This window comes from Solenopsis invicta, chromosome 8, assembly GCF_016802725.1.
Source record: "Solenopsis invicta isolate M01_SB chromosome 8, UNIL_Sinv_3.0, whole genome shotgun sequence".
Taxonomy (NCBI): domain Eukaryota; kingdom Metazoa; phylum Arthropoda; class Insecta; order Hymenoptera; family Formicidae; genus Solenopsis; species Solenopsis invicta.
The window spans coordinates 4,203,944-4,216,625 of record NC_052671.1 but is presented as its reverse complement, the minus strand read 5'-3'; the positions used below and the strand labels follow the sequence as shown (position 1 = coordinate 4,216,625).

Genomic DNA, 12,682 nt, shown 5'->3' with positions numbered 1-12,682 from the left:
TAAGTATCTAAGGTCTGAAACATAAATGGCAAGAAAATCGATAAACATCAATTAAAATTTAATAATAAAAATAAGAATAATAATGTATGCGATGACACCGGTCATCAACCGGACAATGTATATGATGCCAGAATGAGGATGCGGCTCAGATGCACAATGGAGGGGATACACACATGGAGAAAATATACAGGGTGTCCCACACTTGGCGTGACACCCGTTAACGACAGATTCTTGAGATTATTTCGAGACAAAAATCTTAATATCAAAAGGCTACAGTAGTTTTTAAATAAGAAGAGTTTAAAATTAGCATTTTGCACAATAAAGTTGTTCTTAAATATCGTATTCATTTTTCGTGTTGATTGTGCACATATATGGTACAATGTGCCATATCTGAGCGCGCGAATTTCAGACAGTTTGATTTACCAATTTTAAACCTTTTTCATTTTAAAAAAACTAGTGTAGCCTCATCATTATGATACTAGGATTTTCTGATCTCATAATCTGCTATTAACGGGTGTCATGCAAAGTCTAGGACACCCTGTATATGTGCGCTCTGGTCGCATATGTATGTGTCTAATTATAATATCTTAGTAAAATAAAGTAAAAGGATAAAAATAAAGATAACAATATAAAATATATTTTATCCTGCGACTTTAATTTATATAGTTTTTTTTACTATTTTTTCTTTATATTTATTTCACAATGTATATCTATCAATCACCAATTCCAAACTGATTTTTTTTAAATTTATATATAATATTATCTAAATTAAAGTATCTCAAATGCTTTGCTTTATGGTATTAATCTTACAATTTTCTTTAATTTATGATTGATAAATCTTAATTAAGTTACTTTGGAGCACATCGTAATTAAAAAATTAAATTGCAGTTATATTGACAAGATGGGACAAAAGTGCTGTGTGCCAGAATGTAAGTCTTCAAAAAATAAGACAATTAAAATCTCATCTCACAAAATTCCAAAAAATATTGCTAATGCAGAAGCATGGTTAAAGATTATTGGGCGAACGGATTTGATTGGTAAGTTTTAAAAAAATATTTAAATATATTTGTTAATAGTAAAAAATTGAAATTTATAAAGTAAAATTTATAAAATGATTAGAGAATTTCTAAATTTTTTTAAACAAATAATTTTATTGAGCTCTTATATTTAACTTTGATTCACATACATATATACAATTACAATATAAAAGTATTATCCATAGTTTCCAAAAATTATCATTTTATCCTAACAGGAGAATTTTTTAAAGTAGTAATAGAGTTGCATTTCATAATTTACTACTAGTACTGAAAGTAGAAATAGCATATGTGACGTAATAAACTATAAATTTTTAATAGGTACTGATAGTGTATATCGGAAAGAGCCAAAATTGCACAGATCAGTATAGTAGTTCGCAAAATATAAAAATTGTCTTAAAACTATAAATTCGAAAACTTGCAGGAAATTTTGTTAATCATTATACAATGTTATACATTTTATTTTTTTAACTTTGCTTTTTATTTGTGTATTGGTTTAAATCTAAAGAGAAATCTTTTTTTATCCAATATATTATTTGAAGAACCTTTATTTTTAAGAAATAAAAACGTTAACATATTGTTTTCATATTCTAAATTGTTTTGCTCAATAGCAACGTTATCTAAAAATCTAAATAACACCATATATGATTTTATATCCTTCATCAAGCTAAATTAAATCGAATCATCTTTATCTATTTTAAGATACATTTACATGTAATTTCTTTATCTAGATAATATTAAATTATCTAAGTACAGCACTGATAAGGTCTATGATCATAAATTATTGTGATATCATCATCAATGATCGATCATATCAATGGTCCATCAGTTATATTCCCCGATGCACCGTTTCGTTGAAGCCCCTGTCGGGCCCTCGCCATGGTCGGCCCTGACGTCGTAACATATGTCGAATGTTTACATGCGCTGTCTGCGGCTCGCTTCTTCCGCCCAACCCGCCAGTACACCTACGCGCTTGTACGGGTTTGTTTCATGCGTTTCTCGGGCTCCTCGGGAGCGAGTACAACAACGACGACAACAGCCAGAGTCGGGTAGGGGAGCGTGATCTCTGCGGGAGCATACGCGTTGTAAAACGAGGGTGGACAAGAGCGAGGGACAAAATTCATTGAAGTCGCGCGATCGCGATCGTCGTGACGATGGGTAGCTACGCGAGCAGAATCGCGTCGATGTCGAACCTGGCAGTGCACAACGTTTACCGTGGCTGTAAGCGCAAGTACATCGAGGAGTACGACTGCGAGTCCGAGTCCGATTACATCGAGCGGACGCTGCACACGCCGAAAAAGTAAGTCCTCGCTCGGGGGGACTCCGTCCGTCCCGAGCATTATTTTTTTTTTTTCTTGGTCTTGTCGAGTGCTCCAGCACCGCTCGACGACATCGCGTTACATCGCGCCGGAGAACTTCCGCGTTACACCTATGTATGTCATGTACGTTCTATCTATTCACAGGAGAAAATTGCTCACAACGGCGCAGTACATATACAAGACTCTGTTCCAAGAGGAGAAAGGCAGTGACATAACTGTCCTCATACTCGGACGCGCATGGAGATTGCATAAAGTTTATATTAGTCAGGTATGACTCATCCCTACTTGAGTCGCCCCCCCTCCCCTTCTTACAATGTCTTCCTTTTGTGCCACAAAATTTCAATGACAGATTCTTCAATGTGAATTACATTCAATTGAAATTCGACAGCGTTCCATCGTTTGCTATGACTCTCTGCTTTTTAATGTTAAATATCTCTGGAAACAAGCGTTGGATATTAAACTTCATTGAAATGAGATATTTATTTGAAATTAAGAAACAAATAAAACTTTGATAATTATTCGGTTTAGTTATCTCAACACGAATATTTTATACAATTAGGCTTTACTGAATAATTATTAAAGCTTTTTCTATTACTTGTATTTTGCACTTATTGTTATATACAAAATGTTATATACATTGTTTGTAAAATTAGAAACTTTATCACTGCTCCAATATTTTTATTAAGATAATATCAGCTTAAAAAAGCAAATCAAAGTATTTGTTATTGTCTCTAATTTGTATTTGCTGATCCAGTAGATCTGGATATTTGTTTCAATTGTACACTAAAGCTCCAGATTATACTATGAAAAATTATTTATGACAAATGTTTGTCACAACCTTGTACAATTTTAAGTTAAATAATCTAATTCCTCGAATTTTGACCTTCAACATGATAAAGAAATCTTTAATTTAAATTAAGTTAACTTTAAGCAAAGATACATTAATTTAAAGTTTTGTTGAGTTTTGTTGAGCTGGACCAGAGAATGCCAGTTGAGGAAATTTAAGAGCAAATACCATTTGGAGTTTTTACATCATACACAAATATGTAAATTTATGCATCCAAAGAAAAATGTATTTTTTCTTTCAGAGTCCATATTTTGCTAGTATGTTTTCTGGTTCTTGGAGAGAGGCTAATGAAAAAGTGATTACCATTGAAATCACGGATCCTAATATTACGATAAATTGTAAGAGCACACCAAGGAATTAAATTATTAATTATCTTTTTGTATTTATTATTTAAACTATTATTTAAATTATTCTTATGCTATATAAAGAATTAAAAATAATATAAGGTATATGTCATCTAAGATAACATCTAAAGAAATATTTAAAATTGTTCCAGCATTGTCTGTGGTACTCGGCTCGCTGTATCAGGATGAATTCAGTTTAGAGCCGAAAGATGTTGTTTCCATTCTGGCAACATCTACCTTATTTCAGTTGCAAGGCTTAATAGACGAGTGTGTAGACATAATGATAGAAACTACAAATAGTGAAACTGTTGTATCATATTATAATGCAGCTGTGTCATATGGTGTGCCTACTGTGAAAGCAGCTGCCAAACGATGGCTGGAAGTCAATCTATTGGGTTACGCATGGCGACATCCATCCTTTCTGAAAGAAATCACACCGGAGCTCATGATGGAATTGGTTACCAGTCCCGATTTAGTTGTCTTGCAAACAGAGTTTTGTATATACATGATGTTACGCTTATGGTATGTTTATAAATAGGCATGTAAATATGTATATTTGGTTTCGAAGATTGTAACACAAGTGATAAAATAAGTTTTTGCATAATCATATAGTGCTATGTGATTATATAAATGCATTTTATATATATATATATATATATATATATATATATATATATATATATATATAATTGTGAGTGTTCTATATTGTTCTGTAGGTTATTTACACATACGCACATATGTGAAGAGACAATGAAAATGGATGAATACTTTAAAAATCGTAAATGGACCGAGCCATTTTTAACGACTGAAGAAGGCAAGAAGTACGCGGCACCTTTCAAAGCACTACGGATGAAATATTTGCTGTTACATGAACAAGATGATAAAATCTTGTACAGTGATAATTTAATACCACCAGACTGGTTGCATAGTGCTTACAGAGAACAGTGGCTTCACTTGTTAAGAGTGGATGGAAATAAGGATAGAGGGTAGGCTACAAATACTGCAGTTGAATTAAAAAAAAAATAGAATATATATATATATATATATATATATATATATATATATATATATATATATAACTCTGTTTTCTTTTTGTATATGCAGTCCGGCGAAAATGACGGAAGAGGAATTTTCCAAAGAATGCTTTCGGTGTGGTAGATGTGTTGAGAAGCCAGGTGAACACATCTGGAGATGGAAGGCATTCCATTACGGACTAGATTTACTAATGACTTTAGATACAACTAGCTTGCGGATTGAAAGAAACCACAGACTAGACTGTGAGCATATCAAGGCAAATCACAAAGAGCATAAAATATTGATAAAGTAAGCTTTGCAACATCGATTGATGACTGATTTAACAATTTAGATAAAAAGTAAACATGAATTTTTTTTTTTTTATTCTAGAGTCTGTCTATTTTCACTGAATGAACAACGTCAAGTGAAACATGTCCAAGATTCGCGTATGCTGAGATTACGTTTGAGAAGGAATACAGAAGTAAGTGAGCATTGAGAGTACCGTACTATAAATGATGCACTGTCACATATTTTAACTCTTCTTTTTTTCAGCATGAGATAATGACCTTGGACAAACAGTTATGTTATCCCTTGTACATATCGGTCAACATGCAACTAGTCACTCCACTCGCAGTAGGAGAAGAGGACACATCGACCGACATACTTTCGGATACTTAGCAGTTCGAGAATGTAATGCTTTATGAATATGTAAAGATAAAGGATATGGGATCCAATTGACACGCTTTGTAACATATTCTATTTAATTACGAATGTTAGATGAAGTTCGTAGGCACACGTTACTATTTGGCACAACACTTAAATAGGAAGATATATGGAAACTTTTCCATTATGGAAATATACAGTTCATTTTTACCGTGTTCATTTTTAATGAATTCTTTAATGTCGATTTTTTACTCAATGAAAATATTTTAATTTTTAAGTTAGTGGCAAATAATTAAATTTATATCATTAAATAGATAATAAAATCATATTTTTTACAATTATTTCAAGACTAATAAAATTTTCATTTTATCATATGAAGATACATGTAATATTGAAAATGATAGAAAATTATAAATATGTAATTTAGTTTTAATTTAAAAACCAAACTAAAGAATCTGTCGTTAAAAATAACACGGTCAAAATGGAACTTTTGACGTGTATATCATATACTTGTATATCAGTGTACATTAACATATTTGATACGATTGATGCATTTGATGTGATTCACATTAATTATAGTGTCATTCCAACAAGCTTTAGTCATTAGATAGATTTTAATCTTTCTTCGTATACTGGGGAGATATCATAGTATATAATAACTTTATTAAATAATATATTTTAAAACAGTCGTTCCCAGACTCATCTCAACTGAAACTTACATCAGTGATAGTCTGATACAATGCATGATCAAAATTTTGCTTGTATCTTTTTAATATTGGCCGATTCGTTTTTGCAATTAGTTTGTACAAAACTTTGCAATGCCAAATAGTTCTATTAAAGTGTTAGAAGAGGATTGACTTTTTTTCGATGTCCATCGACTTTGATTCGGTATTCTCATAGCCGCAATTTTATATTTAAGATCGTCTTAAGTGTACAATTTTGAGATAGTACATTGAGTCAGCACAAAAATCTTGGCCCTTTTTACCATTGCTTTTGTCACAATATTGGCAAATATTACAGCAAAATACTGAAAAGATGAAAGATGAAATTATATATTGGAAAGATGATTATTGAAAGATAAAAAAAACATCTGTGATGAATTTGGGAATTTTCCAATGTTTTTTACAGCATCTTTTCCGAAACTCGTACATTATAATCGTAATATCTATGTACACATAAATGCACATACGATTGGTATTGCATACAATGATATTGTTTGTACATAATCGTAAACGTTCTTTTTTAAACTCGTTTTTGCTGACACAAAATAGCACTGTAAATAATTTAAATGAAATCGACATTTTTTTTATAAATAGTTCTTGATGTCATCTTTCCAACAATATATTTCGCTTATGACACAATATCACATATGATTGTATACTCTCAACATGTGATATTGTAATGTACAATCTTTCTTCTTTTCAAGTAGTCAAATAGAAAAAAAGAATCCGTAATTAAAGTTAATTGACATCGAAGAAAAAGAAATTTTGAGCGTTTATCGAGATCGAAGGTTACAAGCAATTAAAGTTACCTGTTTGCATACATTTTTAGCAACATTTCACAGTAATTTACACTTCGTACTGTTTTATTTGCAAGACTGTTCGCATCTCGTATAACGTTACTGCAGTATTAATTTTTTGCTTATATTTTCGAAGTTTTATAAAGAAAAAGCTAAAGAATTCTAAAAAGATTTTATGTTTTTATGTTTTTATGTTATGTCCTCTATTCGTAAGAAAGCCAACAAAGAGAAAACTTTAATACATAATTTAATCGTGTTATTTAGGGAAATGGTCGAACGCTCTTCCGTCTTCCTATCAGCAAAGAGTTTTCTTCGATTCTGGTGCCTTTTTAATATCTACTAAAAAGGGCGAAACACTAATGCGTGTAAACAAACTAACTTTCTTAATACGCATAAAATAATAAATTTTGTAGTATTTTCTTTTGTAAAAGGTTTTCCTACTATGACAACTGTTCGGTAAAATTATAATAAAAATGTAAACACGTACTTTATACGATTTCTCATGTATATACCTATCTTCATAAAACAATCTTTCTCATTTGTATACACACCAGAAAAAAAATTAGTTTCCAGTCAATAATCATTAGGTTTGTTCTTTTTTCACATCCTATAATTGAACTTCATAGTTTATCTTTTCTCTTTTTCAAAAATAAAATTTTGAACCCAGACCAAATAAACGAGCTATTTTTATAACAAATGTCAAGTTATTAAAACTTTAAAATTGTATTCCAATATCTAGACGGAACGTTTCGATTTGGTTCTCATCAGTCGTCAGTTATAAATGAATTAGATTCTAATAAAAAACTCAGAGATACAAAAAAATATTAAAAGATTTTCTTTTTCTTTCCAATGTGAAAAGAAAAAGAGGAGAAAAATGACCGCAAGAAGTTCAACCCTGGGGTATAAAAAAAAACCAAGCCATTATCTCGTATATAAGTAAGAATATAACGTCTTGAAAGAAATGATAATCTTAAGCAGACGTAATAATTCACACGAGGAAATTGTCTAGGAAATTGTATAATTTAAAAAAATATATATATTTATTTTTATGCAATAATTTTTATGAGTTGAGAGGAAAAAAAATTAAATGGGAAATGACAATATCTTTAAACCAAGGAATTTCAATTTTTATAATACTAAAATAAAATGATCATGTCGTGCTCTTTAGATAATTATTATAACATTGAAATTAAAAAAATCTATTTTTTTGCTGAAATTTAAAATTAATATTAAAAAAAAATTTTATATTCTTGCCACAATGAGACAATTGTTGGCTCAATATTCATTTTTTTGAAGCTCTGACGTTATTACAAAACTTAAAGAGGGAGGTGTCATCGCGTGGTAATTTACGCGAGGGACGCTTGCTACTTTTATTAATCGTTCAACACTTTATTATTGGCAGAATACTCTTTCTCTCTGTACATGATAAATGATATATTGTAATGTCACTCAACGATGATCATTACGAGCATATTCAATGAGGCTTGAGATATACGCATTCTTTCGATACGTGTCGCAGGCAACGGTATAGTTGTACGAAAAATCTTGGAATGTCGCAAACTCTTTTTGTAGGAGACAATACGCTATACATTGAAGTCGATTTTTCAATCGATGTACTGTGTCGTTAATTTCGCACGTAATTTGAAATGTGACGTTTTTTCAACGGAGAGGCCTTTTACTCCCGCTTGAAAACAGCGACCTATAACTGAAAAACTTTCATATAACAATATATTTAAGGTGTACGCTAAATTTTATATTACAATAATGTAATAGCTATGTGTCGCTACTTTCAAGATATGGCAGCTATTTTTGATATTAGACTGCAGACTCTGGTATCATCATCTATGATGCAGCGATACCCAAGTAACGCACGATTGCTACGATCAGATCAAGATGATGTCATCTTGATTGAGACTTGACAAAAAATTTCACATGTCACTTGAGTAATCTATAATAGGCAATTTTACTTTTTTTTTCCTTTTTAATTAATAAAATCGAGCGATGGAACATTATCTGATCGTTCAATAACTACAGTATTTTTTTTTTTTTGCTCTCAGAGAAGATTGCGAAATTAATGTTCGAGCCGTGTGAGAAATATACGCCATGCATTAGCACTTCCGCTAATATAATTACGATGACTGTTCTATATACAGTTTTCAATGCGATATATGCGTAATTGCAAAACATTCTCGTGTCCTCGTACAATTTGTCATAGCACTTGAGATACAACGATTTGTCATTCCTTTCAAAATATAACGAACTGCAGTCGCACAGCGACAGCGTTTCCGATCTTTTACAACAACTTACTACGCGGCTATTGTGTTGCGACATGTATCAAAAAAATACAAGTCAATCGTCTCAACAACAAGAACTCCACGTTTCTTCCAATCGCGTCCGGGCTGTCCCGAACGAGAGATCGAGTGAAATCAATCTCGAAACGACAAAGGAGATCAAAGAGAGCTCTTCTTGGAAGTAAATCTCTTACTATCGGATTTGCTTGTCAAATCAGTCGCGAAAGTACGTAAATAAGCACATCCATCATTGTAGAACGATAGGAAAAAACATAAAATAACGTTTGATAGTATTAATACAATTATAAAGATATTTTGATCGAGCCACGGTTATCTTGACGCTACAAACGCTTCGAGGTATTCTTCGATTGATTAATTCATAAAATTCTTTATCCCGATTGAGCAATTAAATGTTTCGAAGCACTTGTAGCGTCAAGGATCACACAGCCCTTATTTTTATCAAAAAAGGTTGCGTGATCCTTGTAATTTTTCTTGTATGTTTAAGGAAAAATAAAATCATTTTTAGAATAAGATTCTTTCCAATGAAAAAATACGATTGATCCTGTTAGATGTTCTTCCGGATTAACATAACCGATTTTTCACGCAAATCCGATAACAAAAAGTTTATCTTGTCCTAATTATTTTATAACAGGGAAGAAGGGGAGCCATGGGCACAGGAGCGTAGGACAATCGGTTTGATGTTCGAGTTTAAAGATTGCAAATTAACGAGGATCATGTGATTTTAGTGTGAATTATACCTCGCACTCGCGTTTACTCGATGCAATTGTCGTTATCGTGCCTTTTGATCGCAGAAAGACACTGGAAAGACGATATTTATATTAATTAACATTTATAAATTTATAACATCTGCGACAATTAATGACACGATTGAAATTATTCGTTTCATCCCTGTACCCATGTTGACTTCTCCCTTTCTTCCATACTTTATTCCTCCTCGTTTCCAATCTTATCGATAGCATCACGTCCGTCACGGTTGTTGCCATACATTTGCGCTCTAATAATAATTATTAGCGATGTTATTTGTAACAACGGGTCGGTAATGTACGTAACTAACAATAACTATAATAATAATAATAGTAATAGTAGTGGTAATAGTAACCCAGATAAGCAAACTGTTCGCAGTATGGTAGCAGATTCGATCAGAAATTATAGCAAATTGGCTGACGTAATTTGACAGCGGAACCCAAGAGGGATCTATCGAACGCAGATTCTGCTGGTTCTGTCGCCAATATGCAATGAAACTGTGGAATAACTCTCTTACAAAAATTTCAAGTTCCACTATTGAATTTTTACAAGCCCCGTTTGCACTAATGTAGCTTAACTTTAAAGTTAAGCTCTCTGCGATATCTTTTCGTAACTCTTAGAATTAGAAAAAGATAGAAAGTGAGTTAAACCCAGCTTAAAGTTAAGCTAACGTCAATTCAAATCGATCTAAGATAAATGTTAACGTTTGTTTCATTTTAGCCAGCGGTGCGAACATCACGTTTCTCAATGACAAATATTGCTATAATTCTGCCAGCATTCTGCCAACAGCGGAATGTATGTGCCAGATGCTGTATCAAATCTATAGCCTTTTGTGCCGACGAAATTTGTAACGAACACTTTGCAAAATTCGTTCTCGACTTGTTGGCTGTCTCGGGGTAGTGGCGACCGTATCAATGACAATAATGGCAACAGCAGGTGGTAACAGCGGCATTAGAGACGATCACTTTGCAGGGCTGCTACAGTGACATAATTTATATCGATCAAGCGCACCTACTTCACCTAATTTTCTTTCCGTTTTTTTTTTAGATAAACCATCTATCTTCTCATTACGTGTTATTGCTCGTTCGTCACATTTGCCGGCATGTTGCTGTACGTTGCCATCATTATTACTATTATTATTAGCATCGGTATTATAAAGGATGTTCGATTATAACTTTTTTTTTACACATGATTCTTTTTACATTTGCTGTGCAAAATGTTCCGTCCTCTTAAAAATGTCGTGAATAATTTTTGAATCGAAAAGAAATGGCTTTCAACCGATTACCTTAGTGAAAAGGAATCTCATAAGATCTCATAATATTGTTATCAACTTTTTTTATTATTAAATTTATTTTTTATAAATTTATTTGTTTTTTTTTTTTTTTTAGAACTTCTAAACAAAAGTACTTTAAACTTTTTCAAATTTTATAAGATTTCTCCGGAAACTTGTAGAATGAGAAATTTTAGAATATTTTATAATTCACATATATAAGAAGTTATAGAAAAGATTGTTTCAACATTTCTGAAGAGTGTTCCATTATAAAAAAAATTGGAGAAATTTTTCAAAAGTTATAAAATTATAGAAGTTCCGAAAAATTATATAAAGAGTTCTGAGAAGATTTTTTTTATTATCTCGACTTGAGTAGTAAATAACTTATGTAACTTATTCGGACAAAAATGTGAAAAGTGAAAAATTTCTCTTTTAACTTCTATGGTAAACATTTTGTAGTATTATAATACTCAACATAAGTTTCCAATATCAGAAAGAATTTTTACAGAAAAAAATTATAATACCAAAAAATTATTGGTGGTATGCTATTGGGTTATCACATAAGTTCGTTCGTTTCTTCAGTGAAACATTACAAATGTATGTTTCATTAAAAAAAAAAAATAAAAAATAAAAAATAAAAAACCGAACCAAATTATGAGGAACTAACCAATATTGAAGAACTGAAGTTCTTTAACAGTGTACCAATAATTTTTTTTGTATTTTATAAATTTTTTCGTAATAAAAGAACGTAATATGTCGATAAATTTCGGCAAAAAAAAGTTTCAATTTCTGATTGAGACTACTGCTCACCATAATGCGTTCATCACCGAACATCCTGTACTTACCGAAAACTTATTATTGAACACCTCTTCCGTCTACCAACCGTGAGCAAAAGAGCAACAACGAATTTAAGGGCCGATTTTTCCAACATCGGTCAACTAATATCTGATCTCTTTTCGTCTATATTGCGGCCAACATGCATAATGTTCTAAAACAAGATGGAGGGGAGACTCAATTTTGGTTGGTAAATCATCGGACGCTTTACTCGCGAAGGTGCAACAACCGACCCTAATTGAGCTGTCGAGTTAACGTTACGCTCAATTATTATTGCACAGACGTGTCGCGCAACATACACTAAGCATTCACACGCATACAAACGGCGATTATTGTACGCTCAGGTGACTCAGGCTTAAACTGCATTTATTGCAAAGTTCTGCGAAACACGGAACAATCGTGGACGCCGATCTTCAACTGTCACTAAAGTTAAATGCGAGGTTTCTCTTTCTCTCTATGTCTCGGCATATCGTCGATATGTTATACCTATTCCGTTCTTTACACCATGTATCGTCCGTTTTACATAGAATCGTTTCGAAGAGGCAATGTTGTATCCGTTCAGATTACTTCAGTTTAGTTAATCGAAAAACCTGACGTAAAATGGAACGATCAATCAAACGCAGATGTTAAAATTGAATTAAAAATTTTGAGGAAGTTTTCTACACTGCTGCGCTGATTTTTTGAGAAAGTGGGTAAATACTTTTGAAAATTACGTTTTGTCTTTTATTTATTATTCTTAATAAATAATTATTCACATTTTTTTATAAAAAATAGGTAATCAA

At 31.9% G+C, this 12,682-nt stretch overlaps 1 protein-coding gene across 1 annotated transcript; it reads left to right on the top strand.

The window, feature by feature from the left end:
- Positions 1-1,897: 1,897 nt before the first annotated feature.
- On the top strand, positions 1,898-10,874 carry LOC105199600 (protein germ cell-less). The gene is made up of 9 exons (XM_039452420.1): positions 1,898-2,334; positions 2,498-2,621; positions 3,442-3,538; positions 3,697-4,066; positions 4,261-4,530; positions 4,649-4,867; positions 4,949-5,039; positions 5,111-5,248; positions 7,005-10,874. The coding sequence occupies exons 1-8, from the start codon at positions 2,189-2,191 to the stop codon at positions 5,234-5,236; spliced, it is 1,443 nt and encodes a 480-aa protein (XP_039308354.1). The 5' UTR covers positions 1,898-2,188; the 3' UTR covers positions 5,237-5,248; positions 7,005-10,874.
- Positions 10,875-12,682: the final 1,808 nt, after the last annotated feature.

What these genes read in the sequence shown, in the direction of transcription:
- LOC105199600 (XM_039452420.1), top strand. Translation starts at nt 2,189, where the DNA reads ATGGGTAGCTACGCGAGCAGAATCGCGTCGATGTCGAACCTGGCAGTG. An exon ending in TACATGATGTTACGCTTATG is followed by an intron (nt 4,067 to 4,260) that starts GTATGTTTATAA and finishes ATTGTTCTGTAG; the next exon opens with GTTATTTACACATACGCACA. An exon ending in GTTTGAGAAGGAATACAGAA is followed by an intron (nt 5,040 to 5,110) that starts GTAAGTGAGCAT and finishes TCTTTTTTTCAG; the next exon opens with CATGAGATAATGACCTTGGA.